Source organism: Bactrocera oleae, chromosome 2 (genome assembly GCF_042242935.1).
Source record: "Bactrocera oleae isolate idBacOlea1 chromosome 2, idBacOlea1, whole genome shotgun sequence".
Taxonomy (NCBI): domain Eukaryota; kingdom Metazoa; phylum Arthropoda; class Insecta; order Diptera; family Tephritidae; genus Bactrocera; species Bactrocera oleae.
In genome coordinates, this window is record NC_091536.1 from 20,245,702 (window position 1) to 20,266,112 (window position 20,411).

Here is a 20,411-nt window from a genome sequence, read left to right on the forward strand (position 1 = left end):
ATTTAGTAGTGTTCAGCAAAACCGTTATATGGGGAGTGGGCATGGTTATTATCTGATTTTACTGTTTGTAGAATTATTTTTTTTAACCCCATAATTTGTACTAAATTTTTTTTAATTTCATATTTGGGATTACAAAATACATAGCATAATTTAATTCAATTGTTAATTCTGTTATTTTTAAGGCATTATTTGCAACTCTAATTGACGTTTATAAACTCGAGTTTATTTGTTGTTTTAGTGCCTATTCATCTTTGCACAAAAAATACACTTTTAAAAAAGTTTAATTCTATATTGCAATAAGATTAGGATTGCAAAATATGTCTAAACTCAGAGTTTATTTAATATGTGTTCATTAATATAAGAGTTTAAACTCAAGTTTAAAGTGGCCGATTAAACCAAATTAGAAACAGTTATGGCATGAGCGATTTATCAAAATTGTTTTCAAATCTTATTGATACACTTCGTGTAAGTTCTTCAAATTCTATGACTTAATTGAAAAGAGGGTTTATAGGATTTGGACAAAGCAAATTATATATATTTTCATTTGCTTCTGGATTACCTTTAATTTATGCAATGTAAAACAGGACCAATTTATTTTACATTACCAGAGATGAAAATTTTTTTCACGTATTATTCGTCCGTAGAGAAGAAAATGTTCCTATTCAACAGAAAACAAACAGTATTAGTTCATATTTTCACCAACATCTGTTGTTACAAAATTTTCTTTCATATAACAATAATTTTTCGAAACCCCCTCCGACCCCCCTTTCCGAAATCCCAGATTTGCCACTGCTTTAATATAAATATTTTATTAAATTGTGCATCGTTTGATAATTAAAATATATGCTCACTACTTGATTAAAGAGTTGTGTTTACATAAAATGTTTGTAGTTATTTATATCACTGGAGTATTTCGCATACACTCAGCACCTTCGCTCGTCCGCCGAACCAATGGAAGAGAAGCCAGAACTGCGGTCGCTCACTGGTGACGCGGGCAATGACGTTGGTGCAACGCCTGATTTATTGTAGATATTTCTTGTTGTCGGCTTCGCCCTTCTTCTTGGCAACGTGAAGGATAAGTGCTTGACGAGCGTCGTATCGCCAGATAATGCGCTCAAACGATTGGAATGCGGCTCATAAGAAGCGCAACGAAGCAGTGGATTGCGTTGTACTGAAAAGTAGATCGGTTTAGTGAAAAATAGAAGCAAAGAAAATACAATAAAATGTTTAAAGTTATTTTTAATAATAATCTGCAATTAAGACTTCAATAACTTACAGCACTTGGACAACACAACGGCAGGAGTTTGATTAATGTAATGATGTAGTTGGCCGCTAATTACATGTATGAACATTGATATGTAAGGAAGTATGTGGTAGTAATTAGTAAAAGTAAACAAATTAACCGTTAACATTAAGGAACAATTTTATTCGAAGTAACTTTTCATAATACATATAGATGATAGAACTATGCAAATTTTTACTAAAATACATTGATAGCTAGACAACAACAATAAGTGCCTTTGCTTAGGCTGGTGCGTTTTGTAGGTATTCTGATGATGTTGTGAAGTGCATACATTTATAAAAGTTGATAAATATTTGTTTAGGATTTTTGGCATGTTTCTCAATTGTCGGAGTGGTTGATGGACAATTGACGCGCGGTGAATGTGGTTTCTGTATGAAAAGGTGGAGATAAATTAATATAATTAATGTTTGTAGTAAATGTAGGATTATAAATTTAATATGTCTGTGCACCTATGTGTTTATAAATACAATCTAATATAATAATAAATATTACTAAAAATATAACATACAAGTTTTCTCTACACCAAATCATATGCTCTTCCAGAACCAGGTTTTTTGGCATCCACGCAAGAAAAAATGGTTTTTGTATCCTTTTTCACTACTTTCTTCACTAATTATATTTAACGCGCTCCAACCAGAGCTACACTGTCTACACAACTCACAATTTTCTTTGTTCTATCTCTCTCTCTCTCTTTGTCTATCTCTCTCCCTCTCTTTGTCTATCTCTCTCCCTCTCTCTCTCCCTCTCATTCTCTCCTTCATTCTAGTGCGGTTTGTAGTGAATCTCTATATATTAGTCCAGCAAGCGCTATTATCAGCTCCTATGCAACCTTTTACATGGATGTCAATGAACGATTAACTCAATGAGTTCAGTCTCAAAGAAAACAATGTTTTTGTTAAAACCTTGAAACCGTAGTCAAATAATGCTCCCAGAAAATAGTAAGGAAAACAAAGAATGCCGAAATGAGCGTTAGAATGCCAAAGAATGTACCTGTGTTGTTTCCTGAGATTCTGCAAGCACTGCTCACTCACTCTCAACACTAAATTACTTCATTAATCAGTAACCGCTATTTCTAACTAAATATGTATACTCTGCTTAATTGTTTCATCGCAACTCACCTGGCGTTCTAAAGCCATCTTGAATCTTATAAATCTCATTCAACTCTCGTGCACTGCATAACGGCGTATCCACTTGTGTTGTCTCATTGAAACGCCCATAATCGATCTCATAAGCCTGTCGTTCTTTATTATATAAAACCACGGGATCAAATCGATGACCCCACAATATCTCAGTGTTAACATAGCTCGAACGAGCCTGTGTTGATTGGCCCGTCGATTCGACCGTGCCCTCCAAAACTACAACCAATTCGAACTTATCCTGCAGAATGTCGGTGGCAGACATATTATAAAACGGTGAGTTCTCATCAATTTTATGTTCGATAACCATTGGCCATATGAAAAACAATTCCGAGCCACATTCATCGGCGCTTATTTCCAATTCGGTGAAATGCTGAGTCATAACTTCACCCTCTTTAGTAGTGCGCGTGCGTATTAGCTGAGCGCGCACGCCGGCACCAATGATATGTGACTTACGCATATCACCGACACGGAACATCAGCGAGAGACCACCATCACGTTGACAAATGACGGCATATTTGGAGAAGAGCAGGGTTTGGGCGCGCTGCTTGGCACGTGTCATCTTGGCGAACACGATGCCGCCCATAAATGCCGAGGTCATTACACCAAATATCGATTGGAAACACATCATGAATATAGCTTCCGGACATTCCTCGGAGGTGGTACGTACACCATAGCCGATAGTATGTTGTGTCTCAATTGAGAAGAGGAAACACGAGGTGAAGCCGTGTATGGCGGAAACGCAAGGCGTCCAACCAGATTCCTCTAGGGAGGCAACAAAAAAGTATTTATTTAAAAAATAACCACTATTCTTGTTTAGCAAACTTGTGTACCTTGATGTTCTGGCAAATGCAACTCCTCCAAGTCGCCGTGTGTATACATAATGAGCCACCAGAGCAATGCAAAGAAGAGCCAGGAAAGTATGAACGAAAGTGCGAATACCAGTAGCGTCCAGCGCCATTGTGAGTCCACAAGCGTTGTATAGAGATCCTGCATGAAGCGCAAACGGCGACGCATCAGATTCTTTTGCATAACATTACAATCGCCATTCTTGAAGACTGCGCGACGGCGCACTTTACGCATGCTGCCCGGACGGAAATTACGCGATCTAAAATCAGGAAGAACAAAACCAGTATGAAAAATTGTATATTAACAATTTTCTTTTTTAACTATTAACTTTTAATTTTGTATAATTGTTAATATTATAACTAACATACTCTGTGGATGTCCTCCTGCCTAAAATCATCCAAGAGCGTTGAGCTTTAGAACTTGGTTCTTAGGAAAAACAGTGTTCTTATGTGTGTGCTTGGGTAAATTTTTTTATATCCACCAAAATAAACAAAAAATACAGAGTTGAAGCTCGGTTAACCAAACTCTGATTTTGTCGAGAGTTTCAAAAAGTTAATAACAGAAATGCCAATAAGCTCGTGTTTGCGTGTCAATGGTAACTAAGAGGATAAAGTTCATTTAATCACTATCCGACCACAGTATCACTATCGTCTCTACTCTACAGTAGAAAATTAAAATGTATTATGAGATTAAATAAAATCTGACCTATACTTTATATTTAACTGAAGTTTTCTGGCCAAGTCGTGAGAAATTAATCAGTACAGCCTATAACACTAACACTTAAATCTATGACTGATCGAGGGTCGCCCTTAGTAACATTATTTTTTATTCTAGACCTATATTTTTCATACATAAACTTGAGTCTCTATTTTCATTGTAATCGATAATTTACTTTAAGAAAAAAAAACATGTCCAAAAACAAATAGCCGCTGAAATATATTAATTACATAAAGTTTATAAAGCATTTGTGTTGCCCTGTGTGCATTACACAACCGCCTATAAGTATATTATGAAGACCATAAGCGTTTACAGCAGCAGAGATACCCAATAGGTACTTACCAGAGAACGTAAAAATAAATGTACTTACTATACCCTGAACTGGGTATATAAAATTTGCCACGAAGTTTGTAACACCTAGAAAGTAACATCGGAGACCCTATTAAATACAATATATATATAAAAGCTCAGTATAACGAGCTGAGTCAATTTGAATCTGTCTGTGCGTCTGTGTGTCTATCCATCGCAGGTTTTGATATATTATAGCATACAAGTATATATCGATCAAAATCAAGTTCTTATATAGAAAACTTTTTTAATTAACAAGATATTTTCACGAAATTTGACAGAGATTATTATTCAAAGCAACGCTAAAAGCTCCAAAAATGGTGGTACTATAGTATATGCTGCTATCTTTTTATACATTTTCATGCTAAACGAAATGAACATATGTTTTAATAATATTTAGCTTGTAAAATGGAGGCGCCAGTCGCTACGAGCTGCAATTTAGGGTCTTATTGTATATCACTTGTCTATTCCAGAGTATATTTTAGCCGTGTATTTTCACAGATTATTCTCATCTGCAAAAATACATGCGCAAATACATGTATGTACATCTTGAAAGGTGAGTGCTTATAAAAAAAGCAGCTGCAACAGAATTTAGTGCTAACAAATATTGTCATAGATCAACTACAATCATAATACGTACAATCACTTTGCCCACGTGCGAACATGCATTCACACACACACCTTCTAAGATTGCAGTAATCATCAAACCAGTGAAAACATATTACATATGCAATCATATTAATTAGCTAATATTTCTTAGTGTAGAAGATTTTCTTTATAATACTTACAACACACAACAAACTTGACAGCCTTAAATTATTTGAACTGTAATATTATAATTTATTGCTATAAATACACTATAAAATATAACGGTCTTGTGTTTGGATTTTTTTGAATTGTATAAAAATACATTTTTCTATTTCTTAATAGAATAAATGATACGAATTTATTTACAAAATATATTATTACTATTTTGCATAGTTGCAGTGGATCCGAGAAAAATTACGCATACGCCCTGACAATCACTTTTAACTTTTAATAAAAATAATCCTACTGAAAATGGTATAAGATTACGAATTTCATTGAAATATTTTACAAATTATAAGGAATTAGAAAAAAAAAACTTAAAATAATGTGTACAATAAAATGCAAATATATATATAAATAAATAAAAAATGCCTTATGATAATATACATAATTGAATAATACTATAATATTAACAGCTGGAGGCATATAGCTACATGAAATCACCACACAAATTTTCTTTCAGTGTATCAACAAAACATTGTAGGCCGAATAAAATTTCGCTAATTATCACTATAACAGCGTCTATAACTTACTTCCACCCAACTTGGCTGGGCTAAATTTGCATATGATACTTATATGAGAAATATATGCAAGTATTATCTATCAAATTAGTAGCTTAGTATTGTTGTTGTGCTTACTGAGAAATATGCGAAGTGTCTGATGATGCAACCGCAACGTAATGGAATGTTTTTTCTTACACAATTGCTTATAGAGACGCATATTTATAAATGCAAATCAATATAAGTATGTATGTAAGGCATTTAAAAGGGCTCAGCTGTCAATGAGGTATATTTACATACATATATACTAATACATAATAAGTGGCAACGCATATACAAAACAGTTGCGATTTAGAATCTATCTTTGAATTTTCCCCATAAGACGAAGATGTTGTGTTATTTACGGTAAATGGAAATCAAATGTTATCAAATTGATTGAATTGGCGATGTAACTGAATATTGGCAGAAAAAGCGGAAATAAACAATTGATTACTCAAATGCAATTTACGCTTAGATAAGCACTTTCACTCTACAGTTCTGGAGCACAGAAAAACAGAGTGTTGTAGCAATTGTCTCTTGCTTGTTTGCTAAAAATATTGATTGTCACCCTGTATTTGTAATTATTTACTTGATAGAACAGATACAACTGTTTTAAACTGGAAGCAGAGCTGCAAGTAATACGGCAATTGTCATTTTTGTTGTTGTAATAATTTTCTGTTGAATGTAGCAAGATTATAATTAACACTAAAATATTTATAAATTATTTTATAATTATCTAACACAACCGTCTCATATGATGATCGGAAAATCGAAGAAGAAGAAGAAGAATTGAGAAAATCCGGTTCTCAAAGCAAAAATTTTGAAATTTAATTAAGGGAAAAATATGCTAACCACTATATCGGTTAACAATGGGTACCAAAATTTGCGTGGGCGTGGCGGATCTTAGCATTTTGCTGTTAAATATTTCAAAAATAAACCAAATTTTTAGTTTCAAGAACTGTCTCGTTGATACTAATAGGTTACCTCAACACTATTATACAATCATTTCGCTGGACTTGGCAAAATAACTGGTATTATAGATACATGAAATAAAGCCAGAAAACGTTATAAAACCGTATTAGCGGTCAGCGCTACTCAGAATACCTATAACCAAGTCACTCATATGAATGTCTACAAGTATTTATGTATATATAATATATATTCCACCATACGAACCACCTCGTATTGTATTGACTTATTTAAACTAAACTTATAGTTCCACTTCAAATTAAATTATTTATAACTGAGACAAAATATTCACGCGACCAATTAATATCATCGCTCTTGTTGAGCCGACTTTACTTTTTTTCAGTCAGCGGCTCATTCGCCCCAGTTATGTTTGATTTTAATTGTTACTACTGCTCTATTTCTATGAGTTGCGGCTTCCATTAATTAAAATTTTTAAAACTAAGCAAATAATAATCATATCAGCTTGAAGCTTGGGTCCCACACACACACACACACACGTATAATTTTTCTGAATATATTTATTATTCGCCGACAGTTATTTAATGGCGATATGTAGATATATATTTACAAACACAACTGCATGAGATGCCATGAGCTAAACGAGAAAGCAGAAAAAAACTATTGAGGGCAGTTCAAAGAGTTTAGAATTGTTTTGATTCACAATTAAGCGCTTAAGCTAATTTATGTTGACAGCATTGGCAGCTGATTATTTGTTTAGGTGTCAATTAGTGGCGAACTTAGACCGGTATGTAAGCGCAATGATGATAGATTTGTATGTTAAAGAATTGTTTAATCATAAAATATTTAACGAGGCTCGTATATTAGAAATAAAATGCATATATTTTTGATATAATTTTTAACATTCTAATAGAAAGACACCAAAGAAAAAATATTATATAACTGTTAAAAATAAGTTATTGACTTCTATATTGTGCATGATACCAGGGTTAGTGATTTTGTAGATGTGCTGAATATTTTTATAATCTTATAGTGAATTTAAATAGCAGAGTTGGTGTAAAAGTTGAGGGCAGCATAGAAGAATGCTGTAGGGGTGACCCCACCTTAATATGCCTTCAGCAAGCAATATTAAATGTAGGCATTTCGCATATAAAACAAAGCATAAGCCTCAAGTCCATAGTGATGCTCAAAGCACTAAAAATCCAAACTGCACGGAAGACTTGCATGTACTGAGATATGTGTTGAGAAATTTGTATGCAAATACCGCAGACACTATCGGGCAACTAGCGCTGATTGCAGCTAAACTAAAACTATGTAAACTGTCAAACGCTTCCGTGAAATTAGCAATTATTTGATAACGACCACAATGCCAACATGTATGTATGTATGCTTTGCTTGTAATTGTCACTTTGTGCTGAGCCTGTGGCCTGCGGTCATAACCACAGCTTTAGTTATTGGATCTGCAGCATATAATTATGCGTACTTGTCACTTTTAGCTGAACTTGCGGTTGCTACGGTTGCTATTCTTGTCGACGTGAATTGCACTAAAACAACAACAAGACACAGTATTCAACATGCCATGAAACTGCCACTAATCGCTGCGTTCAATTGGCAAGCAGACAATAGTAGGAGTAGTGCGCGGTGGGAAGCGCAAACAAATAAAGTGTGTATGTTAAGTCTGCATACATACACATACAAATATATGAGCCCGTTTGACAGCGGCAATTGTTGCTTGCATCCCTCTGCAGTCTGAAGTCGACTAATAGGCAATGTCGGTTTATCGTGGGTGGAGAATTCAGTGCAATAGATTGTTCGCAACAACAGCTGCACAATACAACTACATGTATATGTGTGTAAACAGATATTAGCAAAGCTGGTAATTATGGTATATAATTCGCACGAGATCAAGTTGAAGGTCAAATGCTTTGATGATTACTGCTAGGTTATAAGGTTTAAATTATGACTCAAACAAGAAAGTTAAAGATAAATTTTTAAATTTAAATGCCTATAGCCGATTGACATCATTTTAGTAAAACCTTAACTAATATTAAATTTTACAGATTACTAGCATGCAGATGAGTTGCTGGTAAAGTCAAACTGCTCCTCTACCTAAAGTGCATCCACTCCAAACCTTTTTATGTCACCATCTCTGCATTTATTACTCTTACGTTGATAAAAAAAAAAACTTGTTGTTTAATTAATTACTTCATCGTAAGTGGCTGTGTGTGAGTTGTTGTGCATGTAGATCAAGTTCAAGTCATCTGTAGATAAGACTTGAGATAACTCATTCTATATCACTCAGCAAGATAACGCATTACAACAATTCACTTATACATTTGCAACAGCAACCTTTTGTATGTGGTACACAGCTGCGAATGGCAATTAGTTCTACGAATATAATTTTGCTTTTGTTCTTAGTATTCCATGTTGAGCTGGTTGAGCGCAACACTGCACATGCATTTTTAAATCTTATGAAAATTGAAAGTTTAAATGGTGACGAAATAGTTATTTATTTATTTAATAGTTATTAGCCACATAAAAAAAGCACCTCGATGCTTAGAGTCTGTACAGGTTTTTTGAAAATAATAAAAAGTAAAAACCTTAACTTCGATTGCACCGAAGCTATAATACCCTTCACAAATACAAAAGATTTCTTACAAGAACTTGATTCCATTCGGTCAGTTTGTATGGCAGCTATATGCTATAGTAGTCTGATCTAAACAATTTGTTCAGAGATTGCATTACTGTTTTTGGTAATAATTTATGCCAAATTTCGTGACGATATCTCGTCAAATGAAAAAGTTTTCCATGCAAGTACATGATTCCCGTTGTTCAGTTTGTATGGTAGTTATACGCTATAGTGGTCCGATCTAAACAATTTCTTCGGCTATTGCATTACTGCCTTCGGTAATAATTCGTGCAAAATTTCGTGAAGATATTTTGTCAAATGAAAAAGTTTTCCATGCAAGCGCTTAATTCATATGGTCCGATATCGACGACTCCGACTAATGATCAGCTTCTTAGCGCGAAAAGAACGTGTGCAAAATTTTAGATCGTCATCTCGAAAACTAAATCAGACAGACATATGGACATGGTTAAATTCACTCAGCTCGTCATGCTGATCATTTATGTACCTGTATGTACATTTTATAAAGTCTCTCGATTTTTCCCAAATTCCCAAAGTTCCTAAATAAGGATCCAAATACCCACATCCAACGTCGCAGTGCTTCGAGGCGAACAAAACCGGAGTACCGACTCGGTCCCAAACCAAACCAGTCGAATAACAAAGGAAAGTTATTGATAAAGTTACTCCTTGACTAGTCTTGAGCGCACAGTCAGCGAGCTCAAGACCTGGCTAGCTTTAATACCAAAGCAAAAAACACTAATTTGGACTAACATTTCACTACATCAAAGAAATTAAGTAGGTACTTTTTAAAAGTGTTAAAAAAAACATACTGTCTCCCTACATACCCTCGCGCCAGTGAGGCACTCGATCCTTTCAATGCCTCATAGTAGACGCCGGCTTGTGACGGTGTGGCAGATATACCGCGCATATACTGACGTTTCCATTGAAAGGACAATGGATTTGGTTCCTCTTTCTCGGCAACCGCCTCCTCAGCGCCATTTAGCATCGTCACATCACTACGTGGATTTTGCATTTTCGCCTATATTCTAACACAAAACTATACCTGAAGGACAAATGAATAACTTCAAAAAATTGTGAAACACACTTGCAGCGCTTTCAAATAAAGCGCGACTTCACTATCGGCACATATGTATGTATTAAGTAATTATTACAGCAATTCAGTCGCGCACGCGTACCACCGGCCAAAGCGATCACGATCACTCTACTGACTTTCAGCACGCAAAGCGCTCAAAATGAAGCATAGAAAAGATGAAAACCCATATTGTAATAACGTTTTAGTGCGTCAGGCAGATGTACTTGCTAAAAGCCCATTTAACCGTGTTTTTCTTCGATTTATGCATATTTGCTCAATTTATTATTTCGTTGCTAAAACGAATGAAAGGCGAATTTTAATCGGTTATTTATTGGTGTGCTGTTCATGGCAAGCTTTTAGCGGCAGTAACAAATGTACGCGTATTTTTCAGGCAAACTGTTGCAGTGTTGACTAAAACGTTTAGTGCTTTGCTTTGATTTTCACGCTTCAGTGTAACGTGTGCGAAGGCGTATTGTTGGGGGTGTGTATATAAGCTTATAGTGGCTTGAAATTTTAGCACACGAGTTCATATGTCTGTTGGTCTAAGATATATGTACACACATGTTCGCCATATGTTATTATTTCTTTGAGATTGCATTGTCTTTTAGCAATATTACTTCTACACGATTGAAATATCAATCTAAAGCTTTGCACCCGTCATTTGCTCACCAATAAGCTGCTCATTTATTAGAACGGCCGATATCGGACCACTATAGCATATATTCTTATATGAAAAACTTGTACATTTGCGGAGATATCTTTACGAAACTCAACTATTGCCTAAGACAATGATTCAATCACCGAAGAAATTATACACATCGAGGCACTATAGCATATAGCTACCTTACAAACTGACCGGTTAAAGTTCTTGTAAGGAATCTTGGGTATTTGTGAAGGGTATTATAGCTTCGATGCAACATTTTTTCTAGTTTTTCATTTCTTTAATTGAGAGGTTCAGTTGGGCCAAACCCACTATAAACTCTTAATTAAATATTGAGATATTAATTTTTTTTTTTAATTATCTGCAGGTAAGTCAGGTTTCAGTATTAAGGTACCTCAGATTTTTTAAATCCAAATAAATTTTAGAAACCAATGAGCTCAACTGAATGTATTGAGTTGACTCCGTTAGTTTGTATTGACCATGCAAACCTTTGTCTTATCACTTTGGTTTTATTGACCTGACATAAAACGCACTTAATCGATTATATTCAAATGTTCGGTACTTAAATTAATGCACAAACTCGAGTTCATTGGCAATTTCGAAGTTTAACAGTAAAGCTTGAACACAATTTGCAGATTTATAGAGATAGTAAATAAAGATGTTTTATAAATTTCAGTTTGACACAGTTGAAAAATTTGAATTTTAATTGCTTTTACAGTTAAGCATTGTTTACTGTTAAACATGAAAAATATCCAGTTAAATTTAAGGCAACTTATAGCACACAAAGAGAACACTTGATACTTGTTTCAAACACACAAAATATTACTTTCGAGTTTGTAGCACAAGTTGATCACTCTATTTGAGCAAGAAGAAGTGTTTTGAATACATATAGGCTAACAAACTAGTAATTATCTTTGAACTGAATAATATTAGAAGAATCTTTTTAATAAATTAATTCTATTTACTTCCTTTAACAACTATAAAACAACATTTGCAAATATTTAACGACAAATATAATTAATTTTTTTAATTATTTTTTGGGCGATAAAGTTTGAATGGACACTTTTATTATTCCTATGCCTTATAACAATCAAGAAAAAGCACACATGCAACAAATCATACGGCCATTGATGTTTCTTCACTTTAATTAATAAAACCAAGAGAGTTATTGCTCACCTGGTACTCGCTTGTCGTTGGAAAACGCCACCGCCAGTTTTCGCATAGCCATAAAAACTCGCTGGACGATTTGGTACGATTGTAATCGGAAATGACCCTGGATTACTGATTACGCTGTTCAGTGAATCCGGTTCCGGTTCTATAGTGACTTGACGTTGAATGCGCGGCGGTGGCGATGATCTCTGCAAAGGTGTTGTAACTGTGGAATAAACCGAACCAGCAGAAGATACTTTTTCACTCAGTGGCGGTTGTAAGCTGTTCATTAAGTTGATGCGCATTTTCAATGGAAATCTGATAAATGCAAAGTGGCAAATTTATAACTGTTACTAATGCAGAAATGGCACTTAAGAAAAGCTGGAAAGGAGAAGAAAATTAGTTTCGTTAAAAACCGGTTATTTCCAAAGCATTAGTATGACTATTATAGATTAAACTCTGGAAAAATTTCTAGCAATAATTTATCGATTATAAAAGTTATGCTATGTTTTACGGTAAATAATAGTTATTAATAGTAGACTAATCACATGCTAGTAAATGAAAAAAATTATTTTTGCTTATTAACTGACATGTAAGTGCAAAATTTTCGCTAACTGTTTTGCTACGGTAGTTTCACGTTTGCATAGTCTACTGCAGCTGTCATATAGATATAACGTTTTATATGTGTCGGTGTTTGTACATATGTGTTAAATCGCATTCAAGTGCACAAATATTTAGACAGTTTGCAATTGTTTTTACAAAAAGCAACAACAACAACAAGTGTAAAAGTAAACAAAAACCAGCGAATGTAATGAAATTAGTAGCTTCTTCTGCCGCCCACTTTCTGTCGCGTTATACTGCCATCGAAGTGTGAAAGACGTCAAAATTGGCATAAATCACGAATATTACATAAATATTCATTTATATTTATTGCGAACGTGTTGGTAGCTATTTTATTTGTACGCATTTTGTTGTTGTTGTGTACGAATCTTTAGTTTTGCTTTTAATTGATACGCTTGTTAATTATAAAAATACACAAATATTGATGTCAGCGCAAAATTATATACATTATCTACTAAACACATCTATATGCAAGTAACTGCTGTGCGGAAAATCTAATCTCTTTGACAGTAAACAAACCGTTATTACAATTTATAACTGTCAAATTAACGGTCTATAAACAAATGCATTCTTAGAAAATAACGCTATGGTGCAGAATTTTCCCCTGGAAACACCACTTAAGTCCAATTTAAGCGAAGCAGAATATACACATCAGTTGTTGTACGAACCTTCCGTTGACCTTTCAATAACCAGGGTCTGGATCAGAGAAAACAGAGTTAAAAAAAAATTCTTAGCTGAGTGATCTGTTATCATTAATTTTTGTAACCTTTCAGCAACTGAGGCGTTGTGGTAATTAGTGAATGATATGTATTGTAAAGACACTCCAACGCGATCATTTTTTGGTAGTTATACACAACTTTGCCACCTTTTGCATAGACCAAGCAAAACTAAATATTTCGAAAAAAAGTTATCTTCAATTAACTTGGTAACCTTATGCGAATTTTTATATAAATGGAACAAAATGACGATGCAATGAACACCTTTATCAAACATTTATATGATTAGTGTGATTTAAATAAATAAAAATATGTTATCCCTATAAATAAATATATTATCCATAATAATTCCGGCAATTATAATCAATTACACCATTACACAAAGCTGTTAGAAGCAGCTCAATAGCAGTATACTTTGTAAACTTAGTTGACAGACAATTGTAGCAGGCAATTAAACCGAAGGCGAAATTTACATTATCTTAAATCAGTACACAACTTAACTAATAACGGTACATTAATCCTTGTGACAACAAAAGTTTGTATATAAACCAAACGATGGCATTCGAATTTCCAGTCCACGCGATACACTAAGTAAAGAAAGTAGGGAAGTCGTAAGTGCCAGTATATCCTAATATCAAGTAATATGCAGAGCTTCAGCAATCTCACAGCGATACTTAATTTAATTGGTATTACGACAGTGGGACAAGAATTCATGCAAATACTGACAGATATTGTGATTACCTCTTCGAAGGAGCGGCGTGTGAATACAATTATATACACTAGCCATGAAGAGGACAATATTACTGCTCTAGATTCTATGAAGATACTACGCACATTGAGTCAAAACACGCAAGGTACGGTGGCATTTCTTAATATTGGCACGACATCACCCGTCGAACGTTATATTAACAAATTCAATGCGGAACTGCTGTGCATCGCAAAACTCCAGCACAATCACAAGTTGGACGAAAGTCTCTTGCGGAAGCTCTGGCAACGGCTTTGGCGCATTAGACAAACTCGGCTTATTCTACTACTTGACGACTTAGCAAGCACGCGTTATGTAAGTAAAATACTAAGGCTGTGTTTGGAAAATCAAGCTTTAAATGTCATTGCGTTGCAACCGCACAAAGTTGTGGTAGAAGGTAGCTACTGGACGGTACGCATATATCCCACGCAAAAGGCAGTTAAAAGCAGCTTTACACCACCACATTACCGAGCAATGTTTCCAAAACATTTGTCGAATATGTATGGGCATCCATTGCGCATTTTTACGAAAGCTTGGTATCCGCAAATTTATACGTACACGCCTAAAAAAGGTAACGCCACGCTTGGTGGTTTCTTAGGGCGAGCTTTGGCCGAATATGCAAATTTTCACAATGCAACAATTGAGCATCCCATGACCATGGATCGTACATATTTAACTTATATGGAATTGTGTAATTTCTTCAAGAACAAAACAATTGACATGGGCTCACTACAACCGATCGAGTTCAGTGAACGTAATATCAGCTATTCGGTTGTGTTTCAAAGTATCGATTGGTGTCTGATGGTGCCACTGGAGCAACCACTACCGAAATCGTCATTCTACTACAGTATCATTCAAAGTAACGTTATAATTCTATTCAGCTGCAGCTATATGCTGATCTGCTGTTTTTGGAACTGCATAGCGCGTTGGCAAGCTCAGCAATCGCTGAAAGTGGTCGAGCACTTCATTAATATTCCACTGTTGCCCGGTTTATTGGGTATGGCATTTCATATTGACAAACGCATTTCAAACATACATAAGCTGCTGTGTTTTACCATCTCGCTGGCGGGTGTAATAGTCGGTACAGCATACGGCACTTACCTGCAGAGCTTTATTGTGAATGCACCGATCGGTACTAAGGTCCAAACAATTACCGAATTATTGCGCCGAGGCATTCAAGTGGCTGTTGGCAGTGAAGAGCTTGAGTTAATTAGTAATAATATGGAATATCGCAAATATCTAAAAAACTTTACCGTTTTTGATAACTTCACTGAGCTCTTATTACTACGTGACACTCTGGATACCGGATATGCTTTTCCGGTGTCCGATATGTGGGCCATCTACAATGAGCTACAAAAATACTTTTCTCGCCCGCTGTTTCGCTTATCCAACATTTGTTTTAGCCGAAACCAGCCAATGGTTATTCCATTGCAGGAGAACTCTATACATCGTCAACCGTTGAATGAATTTCTGGCACGCCTACATGAAGCCGGTTTAATAGATCACTGGCAGCGTCACAGTTTCTTGGAATTATTAGAAATGAACTGGTTAACTTTGGATGCTAAGGGCAGCCATTATGATTTCAAGCCCATGAAAATGGAGGATTTACATGAAATACTCGCAGCCATGTCTGTTTTATTCTGTTTGAGCCTCTTTTGTTTTGTGTTTGAGTTTTTGAAGTCACAATTTTCAAATTTTATACTTCGGTACGGCGCAAAATGCTCAAAAAATTAAAAACGAGAAAATAAATTGTTGTTTAAAGATTTTCATATCTGAAATTCAACGGTTTTATTTTGGTAGGTAGCAAAGTAGTGGAAAGTTTTAGTACAGGCTCCGCGGAGTTGTTTCCACGAGCAAGTACTGCTCGGCAAAGATGAGTACTTGAACTATTGACCTTTGGAATTCACGTCAACAATTGGTATAACAAGAGTTGTACGGATCGCGGTAAAGGATAATTTAGATGACCACCGTTCTCGTTTGAGCTCTAACCCGGTTCCCCGTTGTAGTAATGTGGCTTAACTATTGCTACGAAACATCACTACGAATGCTGTATAAAGGACGTTAGAGCGATTCATCTCATTACAACTTGCTTGGTTACAAAGGCATCATATTAATTATGGAGGTGTTTTAGCAAATGAATCATCCTTATCTGACAAATCCAAATGTTTTGTGGATTTTACAAAATTTGCAGCAGAAGACCAATTAATACCGACCATTGAGAGACAACTCGCTTTCGAAAAAGTAATATAGGCATAAAACTGTAGTAGGGCCTAATTTCTAGAGAGCTGCTTTCAAGTTAATACAACGTTTAAATTGATTTTCCATGAATTGGTTGAAATGACTTTGTTTGGAGTTTGAGGAATATGTAAAAATCCAAAGAGCTTACTTTACATTTCAATTTACGCTAATAGCTAGAATGCGCTATAAAATTGAGACATTAAAACACTTTCGCAACATTTTCAATCATTTTGTGGCGATAATTTCATTGAAGTACATATGAGGAAACAGTATATTTTTCGTTTATCCTGTATAATTCTATTCGTTTATTACAAGCTTTCCATTACATTTTCTCTATAAGATGCAAAGTTAAGGAAACCGTCAAATACTTCTACAATGACAACGCAACAACATTTTTGTAGATTTTGTATAATTTGCTGATAGCATTTCAAATTGTTACCTTCTTCTTATAAATTAGAATCTTGATGTGAAAATTTTGTATACATTTCATAAATTTATCGAATTTGCGAGTTTATGAGAATGGCTTGTCTTTTGCATAGGTTATTTGAAAAGAACTCTTTATTATTAAACTACCATGATATTCACCAATACCTTTAAGGCAGCTGAATTATTATTGAGAAAACACTAAGTACTTATACTTACATTAATAATTTGCAATCACCATAAGCTGCGAGTATTAAGTAAATGAGAAATAAAACACTTTTTTAATCGATAGCCGCAGATACTTGAAAAATTAGTACAAGCACTTCAAAAACGCATTTAAGTTAATGCCACAACGATTGGCTGACATTGAAAACATTGCACTTCAAAGCACACGAAGCATTATTTCCGAAAGTACAAAGCAATTTTAAATTAATTACAGATTTCGATCATTTTTTGGTATTATCAGCACTTGTTAGCCTTTAAAACTGCACCAGAGTATCCTTCTTGTATGAAAGCTGCTAATGAACAACAGTGAACTTTTACAAGTGAGCTTTATACACTTTAACGGTAATTTTGCTTGCAAAGCGGTTGTCCAAGCGGCTCGTTCACTGCCACACAATAAACTGGACAAACTCACACGAGTGTCTGAGCGAGTGGCCGAGTGACTGTGTCGAATTGTTGAGAATATCATCATTAACAGCAATAACAAAAACAATAACAATTGTAGCAGTACGAGTAAATAGTTGTAAACGGCAGCAACAGTGACAAACACTTGACAGTCGCAAAATTTCAAATAAACGTTTTGTGTAGACATGTCAGTTACACATGAGTATTTGTAGGCAGAGCGCAAAAACACACACCCACACATCTACAAATGTTTGTTGTTGTTGTTAGACAGATAGTTGAGGATGTAAGAAGAACAAATGCCTAGCTTCTGAGCGCGGGAAAAGTGTGCATCGAGACGATAAAAGTAAATCTGCTCGACAAATGCATATGCATATGTATAAATGTACGCGTGTGTCACCTGAGTGCCCTGTAGGCATTTAGCTTAATCATCGAGAGGCAATTTGTGACCATTGATAAATATTCTCACACACTTCATATAAGTAATGAAGATTCAGTATTTTGAAATAAATCATCAATTGTAAATAGTTTTACAATTATATAATACGTTAACAAGCATCGAAAAATTTTCAGGGTATTTTTTTTCACAATTGTTGCGACCTATCTCGACATTTGTGTTTTGAGTTTGAGCGAGATTTTAATATTTAAACCTAGTTTAATTTCGTTACCATGGAAAAGTGAATGTTTTGCGAGCAAATAATATCTGGCTTGAAATTGTATTTTTTTTATAAACGAATAATTTGGTTATCAATATTTGAATATACTATAGTTTTATACATTTATGCATATTTAACCCCCCCCCCCCTCTTTTTTTTGGGGAAAGTAGAAAGATGTCTAAATTATTTTAATTACAACGCGCCAATAAACAAATTTTTCTCGTTGGTTTGCTTTTGTTTTATGTTATAATATTTATATTTCTTATAACTTATTGCATGGCAGCTATTTGCTTAATAAATTCAACCGCAGTCGACAATCGCATCAAAGCTTTAGCTTTCTGTAAATAATACTTCTATATATACATACACACATATCATTTCAATGCAGCCACAAATATTTTATAAGCGCTGCTTGTCGAAGCGAAGACCATAAATCTACCGCGCATAGGGCTACTATACCTATACAAGTATATTGTTGTTTTTGTTGTAATATTCAAATTACACAAAAATAAATCGCTCGAGCAAACAAGTAGGAAGCTATAATTCTAATCAGAAAAGTTTCATTGTGCCCAATATAATCGACATACATACTACATAGTAATATCATTAGAAAAGAAATTTTAAATGTTTGGACATAATATTTGGTTTCCGTTCTGTACTCTAAAATTTCAACACTCATTATCGTAAGCATACAGTCAATAGCAATAAATATGTATGCGATTTCCTTTCGTGCACCACCTGAGATCTATCTCGTCATTGAAGAAGGGCTCCTACCGACCTAAGTACTTACATACATTTATACTATATGTGCACATTATAGCAACACCAACTAATTGTGTGGACAGCATAATCAAAAATTTCGCTTAAATGACAACAACAACACGCTGAGCGCCTATTGTACTTTCTAGCTGTCATAATTGAATAAAAAGTTAATCAGTGTCACAGCATTAACCGCAGGGGATGCTAAAAACTGTGTGGCACTTTTCATACAATAGAAATGCGACTGGGTGCTAATATGATTTTATGATGGCAACAACAAAATCCAGGCATTTGTACATAGGGGTATGAGCTCTATCGTACGAATACGGAAGCCGACATGTCACTGGCACGAACTCTACACTAAAATGATTACACGATATGGATAACATATGAATGATAGAAATATTTTTATTCAGTTGTTGGGGTGTGCGATAAGTTTTGAAATTTTTTATAAGAAGAACAAAAAAACATACTTTATACTTCCTGGATTTTAATTTAATTGGTATAAAAACACCCATCAAGTGTTTGACTTAAGCTACAATAACAGTTTTCCATTAAATAATTAATTGCTCTGGCATACTAACTATTGTATAGTTAAATCTAAAGTCTATATGACTATATTAGTTAGATATTGCTAATTGTAAGAATGTCATTAAATCAAATTCTGCAAATTTATTATTTAAATAAAGAAATATGTCTAGATTTTCACATCCAGTTTTTAATTAAATAATTATATTTACAGAATTAGTTGTCCATAACGCGCTCCTTGACAATACTTTTTGCCCGGCTCAACAAATATTATTTAGGTGCATTTAAACACATTAGCTGAAAAGCGCAAAAAACTAAAGCAGCGCTATAAGAATCTTTTTCGGAATTAAGATAATTAATTCGCAAAATTCAGTTACGCTGTTATACCCGTTATAGTTAAGAATTGTATCGATTTTAGCGCAACTGACGACCTTTGGAGAGATTATTATTATTTAAGGTTACATAATATTTTTTAAGCAGTTAATATTTTTGTTTATATGGTTGCTATTGTTAGCGCCATACTTATTGCACATTTATTTTTAATCTAACTAGAGTATTCATTATTAATTAGCGATGGCTTGGGATGAAAAACAAGTCACAAAGTACGTTAAAGATTATATTTATACATGAATATGTATTAAGCAAGCACATGTGTAGAGTTTTTGATACGAAATTATTTGCGAAATAAATTAACAAAATTGTGTATTTTTCACCAGTGTAAACATTTTCAGTAAACTAAGGCAAATAACGAAATCGTGATAAACACTATCGACAAGTTTAAGTAATCAAAATCGATGAAAACTGTAAATAAATATTACTTAAAACAAGTCCTTAAGTAACCAAGAATAAAAAATATTTATAAAAGCAGTGTTCGTTATTTTCCAATCGAAAAAAACTAATATTCCAATATACGTGAAAAACCATTTGTTCAAAAATATGAATGACT

General features: G+C 34.4%; 2 protein-coding genes across 5 annotated transcripts; one reads left to right on the top strand and one right to left on the bottom strand.

The window, feature by feature from the left end:
- Nucleotides 1-790: 790 nt before the first annotated feature.
- Irk2 (Inwardly rectifying potassium channel 2) lies at nucleotides 791-17,553 on the bottom strand. 4 transcript variants are annotated; one of them, XM_014234616.3, is made up of 5 exons: nucleotides 17,118-17,553; nucleotides 12,183-12,536; nucleotides 3,273-3,547; nucleotides 2,422-3,204; nucleotides 791-1,171 (listed from the first exon to the last, which is right to left on the bottom strand). In XM_014234616.3, the coding sequence occupies exons 2-5, from the start codon at nucleotides 12,458-12,460 to the stop codon at nucleotides 924-926; spliced, it is 1,584 nt and encodes a 527-aa protein (XP_014090091.3). In that variant the 5' UTR covers nucleotides 12,461-12,536; nucleotides 17,118-17,553; the 3' UTR covers nucleotides 791-923. The 4 variants fall into 4 exon arrangements, with proteins under 4 accessions (XP_014090091.3, XP_014090092.3, XP_014090093.2 ...); XM_014234618.3 differs by lacking the exon at nucleotides 791-1,171 and adding an exon at nucleotides 1,406-1,671 and having other exon boundaries at nucleotides 17,118-17,550; XM_014234617.3 differs by lacking the exons at nucleotides 12,183-12,536; nucleotides 17,118-17,553 and adding an exon at nucleotides 10,098-10,444.
- Nucleotides 13,948-16,588, top strand: LOC118683709 (uncharacterized). Its single transcript, XM_036377589.2, has one exon. The coding sequence runs from the start codon at nucleotides 14,136-14,138 to the stop codon at nucleotides 15,969-15,971; it is 1,836 nt and encodes a 611-aa protein (XP_036233482.2). The 5' UTR covers nucleotides 13,948-14,135; the 3' UTR covers nucleotides 15,972-16,588.
- Nucleotides 17,554-20,411: the final 2,858 nt, after the last annotated feature.

Bases quoted from the DNA above. Each gene is read 5' to 3' on its own strand.
- Irk2 (XM_014234616.3), bottom strand. From the start codon at position 12,460: ATGCGCATCAACTTAATGAACAGCTTACAACCGCCACTGAGTGAAAAA. The intron at 3,548-12,182 runs GTGAGCAATAAC...TCCTGATTTTAG, and splicing joins CAACGACAAGCGAGTACCAG to ATCGCGTAATTTCCGTCCGG. The intron at 1,172-2,421 runs GTGAGTTGCGAT...TCTACTTTTCAG, and splicing joins AGATGGCTTTAGAACGCCAG to TACAACGCAATCCACTGCTT.
- LOC118683709 (XM_036377589.2), top strand. From the start codon at position 14,136: ATGCAGAGCTTCAGCAATCTCACAGCGATACTTAATTTAATTGGTATT.